The sequence below is a fragment of the Octopus sinensis genome, linkage group LG29, assembly GCF_006345805.1.
Source record: "Octopus sinensis linkage group LG29, ASM634580v1, whole genome shotgun sequence".
In the NCBI taxonomy this organism is placed as follows: Eukaryota; Metazoa; Mollusca; class Cephalopoda; order Octopoda; family Octopodidae; genus Octopus; species Octopus sinensis.
The window spans coordinates 15,877,419-15,898,294 of record NC_043025.1 but is presented as its reverse complement, the minus strand read 5'-3'; the positions used below and the strand labels follow the sequence as shown (position 1 = coordinate 15,898,294).

At 40.4% G+C, this 20,876-nt stretch overlaps 1 protein-coding gene across 1 annotated transcript in view; it reads left to right on the top strand.

The window, feature by feature from the left end:
- Window positions 1–10,921: 10,921 nt before the first annotated feature.
- The window catches only part of LOC115226051 (alpha-mannosidase 2x-like), a 52,996-nt gene continuing 43,041 nt past the window's right edge, over window positions 10,922–20,876 (top strand). The window contains exon 1 of the mRNA XM_029797023.2: window positions 10,922–11,030. Within this exon, the coding sequence (XP_029652883.1) occupies window positions 11,001–11,030 (30 nt within the window). The 5' untranslated portion in view covers window positions 10,922–11,000. The remainder of the gene's footprint in view (window positions 11,031–20,876) is intronic.

Genomic DNA, 20,876 nt, shown 5'->3' with positions numbered 1-20,876 from the left:
ATTTTTCCTTTATTCTAACGTGTCAATGTACTCGGAACTTATAGACCAACTGTTGTGATGATGTGCATAGGGTTTGTAAGGTCTCCGCATTCTCTGTGAATATTATTGTGACCACTTGACATGACCTAGTTCTCCTAATGCCAAATCTGTTCATCAAATAGTAGTAATTGGCATTTGGTAGTGGTAATTGCTGTCTTCAACATGAATTCCTTTATGGAGCTCTGACATCCCCTTTATCCCATTTCTATAAATAGAAAATCTTTGTCTCCTTCATTTGTTCTTCCCTCTCACAACCTTTCAGCAGTCTGGAACAACTGAATCTTAGTCATTCAGTTGATGGGCCCACTACCTCAAATGTTCTTAAATTTAAATCCACATCTTTGTCTATGTATCTACCTTCTCCATAATGTTGCCACTTGATATTAAAATTTTTGTATTAATGGAAAACCTCTATAATTGGCTGATGAGTGCTCAGTATTTTAAAACTGTTTTAATACTTACAACATTTAATAAAATGATGTAGTACGAAACAATCATACCAAATTTCCGGAGTCATTCTTGTTGCTTATTTTGATTATAATCACCACCCCACGGATTTATATGGATAATACCATACAGAATTCTGGTGCATGTATTTAGCTCTGATCCTGAAGTCGTTAACTACTAATCTTTGTTGAGGAGTACATTCTTCGCCTGGAAGGTTTGTGGCATTTATAAGCAGCCCTCTTTCCCGCTTTCTGGCTAGGATTAGTCAATCTGGCTAGTGTGTCTGCCAGAACGGTAGGTGACTAGGTGAGAGGTGGGTTTCCTGAAGCTGTATTGCAAATCATAAGGTCATTTGCATCGCAGAACTCCAGCAGCCTGGTTCCCTCCTCATTGCGAGAGCCAAACCGTAACCTCCATGAACGCCATGGAAGCCCCCGACATGTCCATTGAAATCACCTGCCACAAGAGAAGGTCACTGTCATTTGTCAACGAGGTAGTCCGCAATAGGGTGTCATAGAATTGATCTTTCTGTCCTTCCGGTAGCCCTGGTTGAGGGGCATATGCCGAGATGATGGTAGCTGACCTATGGTGAAGCACTAATCTAATCTTAAGTACTCTGTCACTTACTCTGACTACCTCGATTACCTTATCTACCCATTTCTCCGCAAGAAGCATACCCACGCCCCCGACCCCATCAGTGTTCCCTGCCCAGAAAATCTTGTACCTGTGTTCCTTGTCGCCTGTGAGGAACCTCCTCTCCACCTTTACTTCTTGGATGCAGCATAAATCTACACGTCTCCGTTCAAGCAGCTCTCCACACCTACCTTTCAATGTGCCAACATTGAGTGTGCCAACTCTGAGGGCGTGGGAGGTGTGGGCCTCTGAGACCCTGGGATGAGGGACAGCCGTGTCATGTACCTGAAAGAAAGCTTGCATTTGCCAGATTCATACTGAGACTCTAGACTACAACCTGCATACATTTCACAGTTTTTGCGCTATATGATCACAATAACCCTACATAGGGGTGCCGGTGGGGGTATTCGTGGGGGGGGGGATAGCCATGTAAGACAGAGGTAGAAACTTCCGGTATTGGGAGGGGTGGGAGGGCGGGCGGGCGCACCGCGAAGGAGCAACGAGGTTGAGGGACAGACACGAGGGAGAAGATTATTCGTAGGGAATTCTCTGCAACAAAAATTACTGAAACAGCCAATGCCGAAATCGTGAGATAGAGTTGAAAGTTGAAACTTTGGGATTTGAGGAAAACATAATTTAATTGAATGAAAACCGCAGTGCTAAGTCGAAAGAGAGAGACAGTGGGTCAGAGGGGGGTGGGGTCAGAGCCTTAGGTGGTCAGACGTTAAGGAAGAAAGAATATTTTTGTAGGGAATTCGGGAGAATGGAATAACGAAGGGATAAACCTGAAATAAAAGAGGAATAGAAAAATGCAAGATCTTAAGACAGACAGGAAGCTATCGGTGCCATGTTTACAAGATAGAGAAATAGATAATAGAGAACGAGGGGGAAGGGGTTAGGGTTACGAATCTACGCATAAAAATATGAATGGATGAGGTTGAAAGTTAAAATCGCTTAGCTGGTCATTTTTCTGAAATCCGTGTTTTGTCACACACACATATACTAAATGTTCCACTATATTAAATTGTAAATTGAAAGATTTGTCCTTCAATGTATGATGAGTAAAATTTCATAAAGTCCATCCTTGAAAAAGAGACTCTCCTGTGTTGAGGTTACAAATCACAGAATATATATTTTTTATTCATTCATTTGTTTCAGTCATTTGACTGTGGCCATGCTGGAGCACCGCCTTTAGTCGAGGAAATCGACCTCAGGACTTATTCTTTGTAAGCCTAGTACTTATTCTATCAGTCTTAGCCGAACCGCTAAGTTACGGGGACGTAAACCACACCAGCATCGGTGTCAAGCGATGTGGGTGAGGGGGGCAAACACAACCACACAAACATACACATATATATATACATATATACGACGGGCTTCTTTCAGTTTCCGTCTACCAAATCCACTCACATGGCTTTGGTCGGCCCGAGGCTATAGCAGAAGACACTTTACCAAGGTGCCATGCAGTGGGACTGAACCCGGAACCATGTGGTTCGTAAGCAAGCTACTTACCACACATCCACTCATACACACACACACATGCATATATTTGTATATATATATATATATATTTCTATATATCGATATATATGCAAATATGTGTGTATATATCATCATTGTTTAACGTCTGCTTCCATGCTAGCATGGGTTGGACGATTGGACTGAGAGCTGGCGAACCAGATGGCTGCACCAGGCTCCAATCTTGATCTGGCAGAGTTTCTACAGCTGGATGCCCTTCCTAACACCAACCACTCCAGAGTGGTGTGGGTGCTTTTTACGTGCCACTGGCATGGGGGTCAGTCAGGCAGTACTGGCAACAACTTTGCTCGAATCTTTTTACACATGCCACCGGCACAAGTGCCAGTAGGGCTGGCGATCTGGTAACGATCACGCTCGAATGGTGCCTTTCATGTGCCACCCACCGCACAGAAGCCAGTTAGCTAGCCCCTCTGGCAACGATCACACTCGTATGGTGCTCTTTGCACCCTGCTAGAACGGATGCCGTCATTGAAATTGATTTTGATTTCACTTGTCTCAACAGGCCTTTGCAAGCAGAGTTTAGTGTCCAATGAAGGGAAGGTACGCATAAGTGGGCTGGTTACACCCCTGGTAAAGGCCATGTTATGGTCTCACTTGGTTTGCCAAGTCTTCTCAAGCACATCATATTTCCAAAGGTCTTGGTCCCTAATGTTCGAAGGTCGTGCTTCAACATCTCATCCCAGGTCTTCCTGGGTCTACCTCTTCCACAGTTTCTCTCAACCGCTAAGGTGTGACACTTTTTCACACAGCTATCCTCATCCTAACTAATTAGCCTTTATCCTCAGGTAGCAAATTTTATTTCCAATAGATCCTATTTTTTAATTCATTAATATCAACTCACTATCCATGAAATCTGAATAATTTACTCTTCTAAATTACCTCTCTTCATATTATTAAATCACCTTCTACTAAACCTACGAATTTCTTCCTTCTTTGATTTTTCTTCTTCCATCTTTCTTAGTATATATTTTGACCCCTAATATGTTCACTTGATTAATAAGGTTTTCCCCCCAGTTAATAAGTACTATGCCTACTCATAATTGAATAAATTTTAGATTTATATTTTTCCTTTATTCTAACGTGTCAATGTACTCGGAACTTATAGACCAACTGTTGTGATGATGTGCATAGGGTTTGTAAGGTCTCCGCATTCTCTGTGAATATTATTGTGACCACTTGACATTGACCTAGTTCTCCTAATGCCAAATCTGTTCATCAATAGTAGTAATGGCATTTGGTAGTGGTAATTGCTGTCTTCAACATGAATTCCTTTATGGAGCTCTGACATCCCCTTTATCCCATTTCTATAAATAGAAAATCTTTGTCTCCTTTCATTTGTTCTCCCTCTCACAACCTTTCAGCAGTCTGGAACACTGAATCTTAGTCATTCAGTTGATGGGCTCCACTACCTCAAAGGTCTTACAAATTTTAAATCAATCTTTGTCTATGTATCTACCTTCTCCATAATGTTGCCACTTGATATTAAAATTTTTGTATTAATGGAAAACCTCTATAATGGCTGATGAGTGCTCAGTATTTTAAAACTGTTTTAATACTTACAACATTTAATAAAATGATGTAGTACGAACAATCATACCAAATTTCCGGAGTCATTCTTGTTGCTTATTTTGATTATAATCACCCCCGGATTTATATGGATAATACCATACAGAATTCTGGTGCATGTATTTAGCTCTGATCCTGAAGTCGTTAACTACTAATCTTTGTTGAGGAGTACATTCTTCGCCTGGGAAGGTTTTGGCATTTATAAGCAGCCCTCTTTCCCGCTTTCTGGCTAGGATGTAGTCAATCTGGCTAGTGTGTCTGCCAGAACGGTAGGTGACTAGGTGAGAGGTGGGTTTCCTGAAGCTGGTATTGCAAATCATAAGGTCATTTGCATCGCAGAACTCCAGCAGCCTGGTTCCCTCCTCATTGCGAGAGCCAAAACCGTAACCTCCATGAACGCCATGGAAGCCCCCGACATGTCCATTGAAATCACCTGCCACAAAGAGAAGGTCACTGTCATTTGTCAACGAGGTAGTCCGCAATAGGGTGTCATAGAATTGATCTTTCTGTCCTTCCGGTAGCCCTGGTTGAGGGGCATATGCCGAGATGATGGTAGCTGACCTATGGTGAAGCACTAATCTAATCTTAAGTACTCTGTCACTTACTCTGACTACCTCGATTACCTTATCTACCCATTTCTCCGCAAGAAGCATACCCACGCCCCCGACCCCATCAGTGTTCCCTGCCCAGAAAATCTTGTACCTGTGTTCCTTGCCTGTGAGGAACCTCCTCTCCACCTTTACTTCTTGGATGCAGCATAAATCTACACGTCTCCGTTCAAGCAGCTCTCCACACCTACCTTTCAATGTGCCAACATTGAGTGTGCCAACTCTGAGGGCGTGGGAGGTGTGGGCCTCTGAGACCCTGGTGAGGGACAGCCGTGTCATGTACTGAAAGGAAAGCTTGCATTTGCCAGATTTCATACTGAGACTCTAGACTACAACCTGCATACATTTCACAGTTTTTGCGCTATATGATCACAATAAACCCTACATAGGGGTGCCGGGGGGTATTCGGTGGGGGGGGATAGCCATGTAAGACAGAGGTAGAAACTTCCGGTATTGTGGAGGGGTGGGAGGGCGGGCGGGCGCACCGCGAAGGAGCAACGAGGTTGAGGGACAGACACGAGGGAGAAGATTATTCGTAGGGAATTCTCTGCAACAAAATTACTGAACAGCCAATGCCGAAATCGTGAGATAGAGTTGAAAGTTGAAACTTTGGGATTTGAGGAAAACATAATTTAATTGAATGAAAACCGCAGTGCTAAGTCGAAAGAGAGAGACGTGGGTCAGAGGGGGTGGGTCAGAGCCTTAGGTGGTCAGACGTTAAGGAAGAAGAATATTTTTGTAGGGATTCGGAGAATGGAATAACGAAGGGATAAACCTGAAATAAAAGAGGAATAGAAAAATGCAAGATCTTAAGACAGACAGGAAGCTATCGTGCCATGTTTACAAGATAGAGAAATAGATAATATAGAACGAGGGGGAAGGGGTTAGGTTACGAATCTACGCATAAAAATATGAATGGATGAGGTTGAAAGTTAAAATCGCTTAGCTGGTCATTTTTCTGAAATCCGTGTTTTGTCACACACACATATACTAAATGTTCCACTATATTAAATTGTAATTGAAAGATTTGTCCTTCAATGTATGATGAGTAAAATTTCATAAAGTCCATCCTTGAAAAAGAGACTCTCCTGTGTTGAGGTTACAAATCACAGAATATATATTTTTTATTCATTCATTTGTTTCAGTCATTTGACTGTGGCCATGCTGGAGCACCGGCCTTTAGTCGAGGAAATCGACCTCAGGACTTATTCTTTGTAAGCCTAGTACTTATTCTATCAGTCTTACCGAACCGCTAAGTTACGGGGACATAAACACACCAGCATCGGTTGTCAAGCGATGTTGGGTGAGGGGGGCAAACACAACACACAAACATACACAATATATATACATATATACGACGGGCTTCTTTCAGTTTCCGTCTACCAAATCCACTCACATGGCTTTGGTCGGCCCAGGCTATAGCAGAAGACACTTTACCAAGTGCCATGCAGTGGGACTGAACCCGGAACCTGTGGTTCGTAAGCAAGCTACTTACCACACATCCACTCATACACACACACACATGCATATATTTGTATATATATATATATATATTTCTATATATCGATATATATGCAATATGTGTGTATATATCATCATTTTTAACGTCTGCTTTCCATGCTAGCATGGGTTGGACGATTTGACTGAGAGCTGGCGAACCAGATGGCTGCAGCAGGCTCCAATCTTGATCTGGCAGAGTTTCTACAGGTGATGCCCTTCCTAACACCAACCACTCCAAGAGTGTAGTGGGTGCTTTTTACGTGCCCTGGCATGGGGGTCAGTCAGGCATACTCTGGCAACAACTTTGCTCGAATCTTTTTACACATGCCACCGGCACAAGTGCCAGTAGGGCGATGCTGGTAACGATCACGCTCGAATGGTGCCTTTCACGTGCCACCGGCACAGAAGCCAGTTAGCCCCTCTGGCAACGATCACACTCGTATGGTGCTCTTTGCACCCTGCTAGAACGGATGCCGTCATTGAAATTGATTTTGATTTCACTTGTCTCAACAGGTCTTCGCAAGCAGAGTTTAGTGTCCAAAGAAGGAAAAGGTACGCATAAGTGGGCTGGTTACGCCCCTGGCATAGGCCACGATGTTATGGTCTCATTTGGCTTGCCGGGTCTTCTTGAGCACAGCATATTTCCAAAAGTCTTGGTCACTAGTCATTGCTTCGGTAAGGCCTAAAGCCCGAAGGTCATGCTTCATCACTTTCTCCCCGGGTCTACCTCTTCCACAGGTTCCCTCAACCACTAGGGTGTGGCACTTTTTCATACAGCTAATCTCATCCATTCTCGCCACATGACCATACCAGCGCAGTCGTCTCTCTTGCACACCACATCTGATGCTTTTTAGGTCCAACATTTCTCTCAAGGTACTTACACTCTGTTGAGTATGAACACTGACATTACACATCCATCAGATCATACTGGCTTCATTCCTTGCAAGCTTACGCATGTCCTCAGCAGTCATGGCCCATGTTTCACTGCCATGTAGCATGTCTGTTCATACACATGCGTCATACAGTCTGCCTTTTACCCTGAGTGAGAGGCCCTTTGTCACCAGCAGAGGTAAGAGCTCTCTAAACTTTGCCCAGGCTATTCTTACTCTAGCAGTTACACTTTCAACACGCATGACCCTGCAACTGACTTGGTCACCTAGGTAGCGGAAGCTATCAACTATTTCTAGTTTTTCTCCCTGGAACATGGTAGAAGTTGGTCTCTGCACATTTTCAGTGCTTATTGCTCCTGAGCATCTGCCACATACAAAAACTATCTTCCCAGTTAGCCTACCTTTGACATTGCTGCACCTCTTATGTGTCCATAGCTTACACTGGGTACATCTTATAGAGTTTCTACCTACACCTTTTCTACAGATTGAGCAGGGCCATCTACCTGAAGGCGTTTGTGATTGGTCTACCTTCCTACTTATTAGGACTTTGGTTTTAGCTAGGTTGATTCTGAGGCCCTTCAATTCTAATCCTTGTCTCCACACTTGAAACTTTGCCTCTAGTTCTGATAGTGACTCAGCAATTAGAGCAAGGTCATCAGCATAGAGGAGCTCCCAGGGGCATCCTGTCTTGAATTCCTCTGTTATTGCCTGGAGGACTATGATAAATACGAGGGGGCAGAGGACGGTGGACCCCAACCTCTACCCGGAATTCTTCACTGTACTCGTTGCCAACCCTCACCTTGCTGACAGCGTCCCTGTACATGGCTCGCACAGCTCTCACTAACCATTCATCTATCCCTAGTTTCCTCATTGACCACCAGATAAGGGATCGGGGGACCCTATCAAAGGCTTTCTCCATGTCAACAAAAGCCAGGTACAGGGGCTTATCTTTGGCTAGGTATTTCTCCTGCAGCTGTCTTACCAGGAATATAGCATCAGTGTACTTTTCCTGGCACGAACCCAAACTGCATCTCATCTAAGCTAACTCTCTCTCTAATTAGTTGGGCTATGACCCTCTCCGTAACCTTCATTACCTGATCCAACAGCTTGATACCTCTGTAATTATTTGTATCTAGGGCATCACCTTTACCTTGTAGCAGTTGACTAGTATGCTGCTGCACCAGTCATTGGGTATGACTCCTTCGTGTATCACCTGGTTGACTATACGGGTGACTAGGCTATAGCAGACACTGCCAGATATGTTGAGCATCTCTGCAGTAATTCCTGATGGGCCTGGGGCTTTCCCTGTCTTCATGCTTCTAATTGCCTTATCTACCAAGGAACTGTCAACTCGGATAGCTGGTCCCTCTGTTGGGTCGACATTCGGCAGACTCTCTTTATCCCATTCATTTCAGCAACCTTTCATAATGGTGTCTCCAAACCTCTCTCTTTGCATCCTCATTCAGTGTAAATGAACCATCATCCATGTGAACACATTTCTCTCCTACCACATCGCGATTCTCTCTCACACACTGTCTTGCAACACGAAATACCTCAAGTCTTTCATCCTCACGGCACAGAACATTGGCAAATTTTTTCTTATCTGCTTCCCCTCTGGCTAGATAGACCTGTCTCCTAGCTTCCCTCCTGGCAGTCTGATACACTTCCCTGCTACCACCATTCTTCCAGTCCTTCCAAACCTGTTTATTTTGTCTAATAGCCCTGTCTACAACATTGTTCCACCACCACGTTATTTTGGGTTGAGAGGGTACTTTGCACCATCCACAGATCTGGTCGGTGGCCCTTAGCAGGTTGTCCTGTAGGATCCTCCAGTTTTCTTCTATACCATGTGAAGCTATATCCCCTTCTATTTCGTCAAAGGCTTTGAGTAATATGTCTCTAAATCTCTGTCCATCAGTGTGCCGACGTTGAGAGTACCAACCCTGAGGGTGTGGGAGGTATGGGCCCTAGAGACCCTGGGACGGAGGACAGTGGCGTCATGTACCTAAAAAGAGAGCTCGCATTTGGCAGAATTCATAGTCAAACAATGATCTTAAGTTCAACCTGCTTACACTAAACTATCATGTTTTGCACTGTATGATCACTACCTTATATAGTAGGGGTGGGGTTGGCGTAAGGTCTTTAGGTGTTCATGGGAGACAAGCAAAGGAAGACGAGATAGGGACTTTCAGTACAGGTGGAGGGGGTGGGGGCGTTTGTACTACCGCGAACTGGCAACCATGGGCTAGGAATTAAGAGACAGAAAAAGGCTGATAGATATCTATCGGCATATAATGTAGGAATTAGACAGAATGAAGGCTGATAGATGAGCCAGTGGGTGGGGGGTCAGAACACGCGAGCGGAATGGTTCCTGGATTTGGAGAAAGATAAGATTAGAGACGAAATTAGAAACGAAAGACTATGTGAAGGTGTGATAAATTTTCATGAGTGAAAGAATATGTCTCTATTCCTCTTTCCTTCTCATCAAAGGTCTCATTAAGAACATCACTAAATCCCTGCCCATTTGAAGGATACTTGACATTCCATAACCTCCTTTTCCATATTAGCTTGTGTCTTTGGATCCTTCTGGCCCTAAGTCTGAAATCACTAACCACTCGCTTATGTTGAGTTGTACATTCTTCACTTGGGTAAGATTTTACATTTATGAGAATACACCTGTCATTGTGTCTGGTGAAGATGTAATCAATCTGGCTGGTGTGTCTACCAGAAGATTGGCCAGTTTCCTGAAGTTGGTGTTGCAGACCAGTAAGCCATGAGCATCACAGAATCCAAGTAGCCTTGTCCCCACCCTCCTCATTTCTTGAGCCAAAGCCCCATGCACACCCTGGAATCCATCAGGGTGTCTTCCAACATGACCATTGAAGTCCCCTGCCACCATGAGAACTTTGTCATCTTTTGTTGTTGAGGCAGTCCATGGAAGAGATTCATTGTTATTGAACAAGGTTATTCTTAGCGTAATAATTCTATCACATACCCTGACTACTTCAATCACCTTATCCACACCATTTCTCTGCCTGTAGAATATCCATGCCACCTAGACCCAAACTAGCATAACCATGTGGTTTGAAGTTCATTTTGTAACTACATGCCTTTTGATTTCAATTCTATTACGTGGCACTGTGGGCAAATGTCTTCTCTACAAATCACTGAGTTTCAAGTGATGACTGTACTTTCAAAATGTGTGAAGCAAAAGATCCTTTACTTGAGAAACAGTTAAGAATTATCAGCAATAGGAAGGGTGTCTAATTTGTTACACATTCATATCTATGTGTTTGCGTATGCCAAACTACATCCCCACTCTTGGCACTATTTTGTTAGTGAACAGTACAACTGTGTGTAAAGTATATAATGTATTACTTACCTGAATGTTGAGTCCGTGTATCCTGAATAGAAAATAACACGTAAATAATAACAATGGTTTTCATTTGGTTGTCTTTCCCATTAGAACACAAACTACACATAACATCATTTTTCAACTGCCTCAGTAAATAGTCATCTAAGCCATACTAGCAAGGAAATATGAACATAAAAAAAAGATTAATTAATCTGTTGCCATTTTTCTTGTGTCAGTTTGTCTGAGTGTCTGCTTGTCTCTCTCTTCTTTTACCAGGTTTAAATGTTACTCGATTGGTACCGTCAAGAAATCTCAGCTAAACCGACAGAACATTGTACTGATACCTCTGGGTGATGACTTTCGTATGACAAGTCCAATGAATGGGACCTGCAGTATCAGAACTACAAGAAGCTGTTTGACTACATGAACTCCCATCCAAAAATGAAAGTTGATGTGAGGACTCCACTGTTTTTTTACTCTTTTTTAAATTGGGTTTTCACTTGTATTTCTACTGATGAACTATAGATCTATATATATTTACATACATATACACACATGCATGCAATAACATATAGATTCACTTGCATGAACATGTGCACACATGCAAAAAGAACTCAATACTTAATGTGCTTATATTTTATTATAGCTAGGAAGCCACAGCAATGATGCAAGGGCTGATAGTTTCATGATAGGCCTTTGTGTCAGTTGTGTATCTCCTCAGCTGTAATAAAATATTATAATGTATGTAAGTATATCTGTTTGTGTGTGTTTCTTTTCCTCACGTGACCATCTTTCTTTTCCTCTACAGGCGTTCAAAAGAGCAGACGTGTTTCTCTCTCTCTTCTATCTTTTCTCATTTAAAAAGAAAATGTTTCTCTCAGCATTCACTATTTTCCTCTCATTCTGGTCTAATGACCCTCCATGTTTGCTTTCATTCGGTTTCCTTCTATCTTTCCACTGTCCTGTTTTTTCTTCCCAAATTTGACCCTCCATAAAATCCTAAATTTTATTTCAGAAATTATGGGAGCAACTGTCTTTAAAGACTCATATTGTCATTGAATGCTTGAAATGAGGAGTAGACAGACAGCCAACAATTGACGAGGGGCCCTTTCTCTGTATTTACTTGTCCTGTTTTCCATTTTTGTCTCGTTGTTTACATATTTAACTCATTTGTGTACGTATTTCATGTTATTTACACCATGAGTGACGTCCTGTACTCATATATGCATATGTATCATCATCATCATCATCGTTTAACGTCCGTTCTCCATGCTAGCATGGGTTGGACGTTCGACCGGGATCTGGGGAGCCAGAAGGCTGCACCAGGCCCAGTCTTATCTGGCAATTTTTCTACGGCTGATGCCCTTCCTAATGCCACCACTCCGTGAGTGTATTGGGTGCTTTTTTTACGTGCCACCTGCACAGGTGCCAAGCGAGGCTGGCAACGGCCACGGTCGGATTGGTGTATTTTATGTGCCACCGGCACGGAAGCCAGTCGAGGTGGCGCTGGCATCGGCCACGAGTCGGATGGTGCTTTTTACGTACCACCAGACCAGGGATCCTGGCTGGTTCAATTCGATCTCGATATATATACATATATATACAGTTCACAGATGAGATCCAGAGACTCTCTCTATAGTAGAGACTCTCTGTAGTGCTCAAAAGATACAAACTGAGACTTCAGTGTCTTTGCAGGGAATCATTCCACAAGGTAAAGAAAGACCATCAGAGGGATCAAGTTGAGCAGGTTTAGGGGCAATTATGCAGATAAGCAATTTAAACACATGGAATAAAATTTATACAGGCACAGGAGTGGTTGTGTGGTAAGAAACTTGCTTCCCAACCACATGGTTCCAGGTTCAGTCCCTCCATGTGGTACCTTGGGCAAATGTCTTCTACTATAGCCTCAGGCTGACCAAAGCCTTGTGAGTGGATTTAGTAGAATAAGTCGTGGGGTCGATTTGCTCGACTAAAGGTGGTGCTCCAGCATGGCCACAGTCAAATGACTGAAACAAGTAAAAGAATAGAAATTCATCATCTAAAACCTTCCACCTTTTGCTTTCTCTCATTTTTGCATGTAGACATTTTGTATTTGATCTATTTACTATATTTAATATATTTGTTTAGCCGCATACTTGCCTCTATCTCTTTTTTTCCCTTTCATTCTCTCTCCATTTTTTCCCTCTTAATCCTTTCTGATGAAGAGCATATGCTTGAAACACAAAAGACTTTCCCATTCTTCCTGAGCATTAAACTAATACACCTGCTTGTTGTTCCTACACCTGTCTTCATCTTTTGCTTTCTGTAAATATCAGATATGTGTGTGAGTATATATCATCATCATCATCGTTTAGCGTCCGCTTTCCATGCTAGCATGGGTTGGACGGTTCTACTGAGATCTGTGAAGCCAGAAGGCTTCATCAGGCCCAGTCAAATCTGGCAGTGTTTCTACGGCTGGATGCCCTTCCTAACGCCAACCACTCCGTGAGTGTAGTGGGTGCTTTTTACGTGCCACCCGCACAGGTGCCAGACAGAGCTGGCAAACGGCCACGAACGGATGGTGCTTTTTATGTGCCACCGGCACGAGAGCCAGGCGAGGCTGGCAACGGACACGCACGGATGGTGGCACGAGGCCAGTCGGGGCGGCACTGGCAACGGTCGTGAAACGGAAGGTTCTCTTACATGCCACCGGCACTGGTAACACATCTGCAATTTCCATTGATCGCTTGTATATATATATACACACACAAATAAAATGATTTTATTTTAATGCAGAGTTGCTGTTAGAACAGCAGAAATACAGGGTAAATTCCCCTTACAAGGCACAAAAATTTGTCAACAACCAGCCATGGGACTCGAACCCTTATCCCTCAAAGACTCCAAATGAGGGCTTTACCACTAAGCTAAACTGCTTGTTGATAAATAAATGTAAACAAACTTTTTTTCCAAGAAGTATTGAAATATTTGTTTACTTTTATACACGTGGTTGTTCTATAAAGCTAAAGTATTTAGTGTCTAATTCATCAGATGAATTTGTCAGTGGGCAGTTTAGCTTAATGGTAAAGCACTCAGCTGGAGTCTTTGAGGGATAAGGGTTTGGGTCCCATGGCTGGTTGTTGACAAATTTTTCTACCTTGTAAGCTTAATTCACCCAGTATTTCTTCTATTGTTATGGCAACTCTTGTGTTAAAAAAATATCATCATCTTATTTGTATCATATAATACACATTTCAATGCTTCAAATAAAAAAACAAATATTTGTTTGTTTACATTTATACACACATGATTGATATATGTATATATACATTCGATCCTTTTTCCAAGAAATCTAATGCTCGCAGCTCAGTTTTTCCTTGGGGCTGGCTGGATCTGAGCGATATCAGGATTAATCAGCCGAAATTTGCTAGGACAATCCGGTTCCTGACTGAAGATTAGAGGCTTCGAATGACCCGTCTGTTCTTTGTGTTTTTTGCGTTCTTGTCCCATTTTGTATTTTTTATATATAATTTATATATAATATATATATAATTAAAAATGAGGGTGTCTGAGAGACACCACCATGCTGAAATAGCAGTCGAAATTCTGACTATAAAATCCACGTTAAATGTTCATATCGTACCATGAGATAAGACAGAGGGACAAAATAGACAAGCAAAAGTTATTGAATAATTCAAGATCCAGGATTTCTGGTTTTGCTTTAAATAAGCTTTACCGTCATCAATTGAATATATCAAGGGTACATAAAGACAGATATATATATGCAGAACAAACGATATACTTACATATACGAACGTCCATACATACATACATACATATGTACGTATGCACACGGCCAGTTAAATTGCTCACCCCATAAAACACCCCATAAGCACGATATGGTTAAAATAAACACCGCAGTGAATATAATAAGGAATTATTTTAAATATCGACATTATCCTCATATATAAATTTATATATATATATATATATATATATATGTATAAATAGACGAGTGTATTTTTACCTTGAAGAGAAGATTGCATTGTTTATACCATTTATTCTTTTGAATAGTATCAGTGGAATTTTCGAAACATGTGTCGAAAGTAAAAATATTTGATTTACACCTGCGTTAAACTCCATTTATTATTCATATATATATATATATATATATATCTTACTTGTTTTAGTCATTGGATTGTGACCATGCTGGGGCACTGCTTTGAATAGTTTAGTCAAAAAAATCAACTCAGTGCTTATTTTTTCTAAGTGTAGTACTCATTTTATTAGTCTCTTTTTTCCAAACTGTTAGGTTAAACAAACTAACAATGGTTGTCAAGTGATGATGAGGGACAAATGCAAACAGAAACACACACGCACACACACACACACACACGTAGATATATACATATATTTAGGATGGGCTTCTTTCAGTTTCTTTCTCCCAAATCCACTCACAAAGTTTTGATCACCCCAAGGCAATAGTAGAAGACACCTACCCAAGGTGCCACACAGTGGGACTGAACCTGGTTGGAAAGCACACATTTTATATGTGTGTGTGCATGTATATATATGTGCATATATATGTGCTTTTATATACATACATGCACACACACACACACACACATACATAAATGTAAATATATTTGTGTGTGTATCATCATCATCAACATCATATAACAGTTTCCTATGCCAGCATTGGTTGGTCAGTTTGATAGGTGTTGATGAGCCAAAGGACTGTGCTATGTTCCGATGTCTGCTTTGTGGCATGGTTTCTGTGACTGGAAGCCTTTCCTTATGCATACTGGCTGCTTTTCACATGGACCCTGTTCAAGTGACGTCACTAAATAACTCACAAGACAAGTCCTCTGAACTGAGGGTGGGTGGGTATAGTATTGAGGGAGGTGGATTTCTGTCCCGTAATAAGAAGTTAAGGTATGATAGAGAGAGAGAGAAATAAGTGTTTTGCTGTTAGTAAAGGAGAGAAGATTGTGAAGAGGTGTCAAGGTGTATGTTTAAGTTACAGGAATGGGGAACAGGAAAGTGGTCCAGAGGATTAAACAGGGTGATTGGGTTTGCAAGAGCATGAATGGAGATGGGGACAGAGGAAAATGCAGTGAATGACGAGCAGAGGTGTGGTCAGTGGTGACTGTCAGTGGTGGAGGAGAAAAAATGGAGGAAATAGGATTGGGATAAGGTAAAGATAAAGACCCCCTTCGGTCATGAATGACCATGGGATTGCACCTAGAAAGTTACCCTCCTAGACACAAGTCCGGGCAAGGTTGTTTACGGAAGACCAGCAGTCACCCATGCATACCGGCCTTCCCTCTCCACGTCACCGATGTTGTCCAAGGGAAAGACAAAGGTCGATACAGCTTGGCACCAGTGACGTTGCAACTCATTTCTACAGCTGAGTGAACTGGAGCAACGTGAAATAAAGTTCCTTGCTCAAGAACACAACACGCAGCCCGGTCCGGGATTCGAGCTCACAACCTCACGATCGTAAGCTCAACGCTCTAACCGCTGAGCCATGCGCCTTCACCTAAGGCTTGGGATAAGTAGCAGCATAAATGGATGTGGATTGTGGGTGGTAGGTGAGAGATGGTAGGTGCCAGAGACAAGGTCAGAGGTAGAAAGGGGTGGAAATAGAGGGAGATGAACATCAGTAGTGGGGGCTGCCATTGATGGAATGAGAGGGTGTGAAGGAGAAGACTGGAAGTGAAAGGGGCATTTAACAGAAAATATAATGGTAAGTAAGAGATGATATTGAGGATGCAAGAAACAGAGTAAATGGTGTCGGGGAGGGTGAGTGGGAGCACAAAATGGTGGAGGATGAAATATGTTCTGTTTTGCTCTAGTCAGAAGAGTGATGTTAGAGTGGGTATTTAGATGTGTTGTAGGGAAGAGACAGGTTTAGGACGGATTGGGTGCTGAGGCTATAGGCATAAGGGATTTGATTTTGGGCTCTCATTTATGCTGAGATGGAGAGGTCTTCTCGGGCACAGCAAATCACCAGTCATCTCAATCCTTTGTCATCTCCACTGTCAAACTCAACATCTGGAGAATAGCGTTCTCATGAATTTAACACGCAAGTGGCTGAGTACTCCACAGACACATGTGCCCTTAATGTAGTTCTCAGGGAGATTCAGTCTGACACAGAATGTGACAAGATCAGACATTTGGATTACAGGTACAACTCATTTTTGCCAGCTGAGTGGACTGGAGCATCATGAAGTGAAGTGTCTTGCTCAAGGACACAACGTGCCGCAGGGAATTGAACTCACGATCTAATGATTGTAAACCAATTACTCCAACCACTAAGCCTTCACTACTGTATATACATATATATATATATTGATAAAACGGTAACCACACTTTGAGCTTTAGGCACTGGAACAAAAGAAAAGCGACACAATTATCCAATCATATTTGGTCTTTAGAGATAAAGGGGTCGATTATAACATACAATGGAAGATTTTGGCCAGATGTAAGCCCTATACTAACGGCAGCGGAAGGTTGCGGGTTTATGCGACATGGAGAGATGGCTTATCTGGAAAAGCAGCTTAGACCCTACCACATGTCTAAATACAAGGACAGAGCTTTTCGGATCATGCCCACATGTGACTAAATTTCTGTTACGTTTTTGGTCCCCTAAAGATAACAGATAGAACATGCTTTCTGTGTTATGTCCCAAGAAGAATTTATATATTTTTTATATATTTTTATATATTTTTATGTATTTTTATATAATTTTTATGACGAAAAATGCGAGCGATGTTTAAGTACGCAGGCAAAGCAGAGTTATAACAGAGTAATTTCCTTTATTTTTAACGGTATTTTTTCATAACGTTTTCAAATAGCCAGATAACCAAAGAGATGGTGTTGTGGATTTCCACTTCGGCATCTGAAACTCAGAGTTTTATCTTGACTACCGAGACATATATATATATATATATATATATAACTAGCAGTATCGCCCGGCGTTGCTCGGGTTTGTAAGGGAAATAACTATATAAGCATTTTTAGAGAGTTACTTCCCTTATAGATGTCAATTCAGGCTTTCTTAGCCATTTCTGTTTGGTGTCTTCAAGCCATGAAGTCGTTGTTCTAAAAGAACGCTGGTCTCCTGACAACGCTTTACGACGTTGATTTCCTTACACTCCCTTCACCACAGCTTCACGAGGGAGGAAGAAGGGGGAGAAGCAAACAGGTGCAGGTGTGACCATGGACTCCAACTCCGCCACCATCGACACACAAAAAATATGCATTAAAATGGAATAAAAAATGATGTTAAATTATTTTTTAAATCGTAGACTCATCGTAGACTCATCGTAGACGCGCGCTAATACTCAGACGGGCTCGATATGAATCCCGACTATAAGATACCCGAATTTGGTTAAACTGCACCGCAAAATGTGGGAGGAGTTAGGAATCTAATCGAAGGGGACAGACACTCACACAACCACAGTTTTATATATATAGATATATAATAAATATTAGGGAATAAATCCAAACTTACAGGGAAAAATCAGATTTAGGATTGAATCCAATTTTATAGTAAAATATTATATTATATTAAATTAGAGACAAAACCACTATTATGCAAATGATTTGCATAATAATGGTTTTGTCTCTAAAAATAGATGAACATCAATGGAATTTGTATCTTTGTGGTACCAGTGCGGTGGCACACAAGAAAACCATCCGAACGTGGCCGTAGACAGTACCGCATCGACTGGCCTCCTTGCTGTGGGCACGTAACAAACACCATTCGATCGTGGCCGTTCGCCAGCCTCATCTGGCACCTGTGTCGGTGGCACATAAAAAACACCATCCGAGCGTGGCCGTTCGCCAGCCTCGTCTGGCACCTGTGTCGGTAGCACATAAAATCACCCACTACACTCTCGGAGTGGTTGGCATTAGGAAGGGCATCCAGCTGTAGAAACACTGCCAGATCTGACTGGCCTGCTGCAGCCTTCGGGCTCCCCAGACCCCAGTTGAACCATCCACCCATGCTAGCATGGAAAGCGGACGTTAAATGATGATGATGATGATGATGATGATATATATATGTATATATATATATATATATATATATATATATATAAATATATATATATGTGACCTCGTGTGTACCGTTGGCGATTTTTTTCCCTCTGTCTTCCTTTCTCAGGATCTTTCCTTCTCCTATGTTTCCGACGAAGAGCTCCGCTCGAAACGTTAAACCCTCCTTCTTCCCTTCTTTCCTGAGCGTCCAATAATACTATATTTGTTCCACATCCTCGCGTTGTTGTGTTTTTTTGTGTTTTCTTGTTTGGATTAACTATATATATAAATATATATTTCTACAGTAAGACAACAGCAGAACACTGTTAGCAGGAGAGGTTAGAAAGGATGAAATATAATATAATAAAATAATAAAAAAGATAAAATACAATAAAAAGTAGTAGATTACAAGGAGGTTTAATTTTCTGTAATAGATTTCTGAATATAAAGGAAGGACTGAGCCAGGTCTGGAGTAATGGGAGCATGACAAAGAGATTCTAAACAATTAGCCGATTAATTGATTGATCAAGCAGTTAAGTTAATTGATTAAGTAGTTGAATAAACAATTAAATTAACTAGTATTAATGGGTGTGTTTCTTTTTAGAAATCCACCAAAAAAAAAAGATACACTTTATGAATCTTGCAAGTCAAATACAAATATGAAGAGAGATCCAACAGTGAATGCTTTTACATTGTAGTTTGACCACTTAGAAATAGCTGCAAATAATACCTTATTATCTCAAATAATACCTTATTATCTCAATAATACATTACTATCTCAAATAATACCTTACTATCTCAAATATACCTTACTATCTCAAATAATACCTTACTATCTCAAATGATACCTTATTATCTCAAATAATACCTTACTATCTCAAATAATACCTTACTATCTCAAATAATACCTTACTATCTCATAATATACTTGCTATCTCAAATAATACCTTATTATCTCAAATAATACCTTATTCTCAATAGTACCTTATTATCTCAAATAATACCTTACTATCTCAAATAAGACCTTACTATCTCAAATAATACCTTACTATCTCAAATAATACCTTACTATCTCAAATAATACCTTACTATCTCTCAAATAATACCTTATTATCTCAAATAATACCTTATTATCTCAAATAATACCTTACTATCTCAAATAATACCTTACTATCTCAAATGATACCTTACTATCTCAAATAATACCTTACTATCTCAAATGATACCTTACTATCTCAAATAATACCTTACTATCTCAATAATACCTTACTATCTCAAATAATACCTTATTATCTCAAATAATACCTTACTATCTCAAATAATACCTTACTATCTCAAATAATACCTTATTATCTCAAATAATACCTTATTATCTCAAATAATACCTTACTATCTCAAATAATACCTTATTATCTCAAATAATACCTTACTATCTCAAATAATACCTTACTATCTCAAATAATACCTTATTATCTCAAATAATACCTTACTATCTCAAATAATACCTTACTATCTCAAATAATACCTTATTATCTAAAATAATACCTTATTATCTCAAATAATACCTTACTATCTCAAATAATACCTTATTATCTCAAATAATACCTTACTATCTCAAATAATACCTTACTATCTCAAATAATACCTTATTATCTCAAATAATACCTTACTATCTCAAATAATACCTTACTATCTCAAATAATACCTTATTATCTCAAATAATACCTTACTATCTCAAATAATACCTTACTATCTCAAATAATACCTTACTATCTCAAATAATACCTTACTATCTCAAATAATACCTTATTATCTCAAATAATACCTTACTATCTCAAATAATACCTTACTATCTCAAATAATACCTTATTATCTCAAATAATACCTTACTATCTCAAATAATACCTTACTATCTCAAATAATACCTTACTATCTCAAATAATACCTTACTATCTCAAATAATACCTTATTATCTCAAATAATACCTTATTATCTCAAATAATACCTTATTATCTCAAATAATACCTTATATCTCAAATAATACCTTACTATCTCAAATAATACTATCTCAAATAATACCTTACTATCTCAAATAATACCTTATTATCTCAAATAATACCTTACTATCTCAAATAATACCTTACTATCTCAAATAATACCTTACTATCTCAAATAATACCTTACTATCTCAAATAATACCTTACTATCTCACAATAATACTTACTATCTCAAATAATAGCTTATTATCTCAAATAATACGTTATTATCTCAAATAAT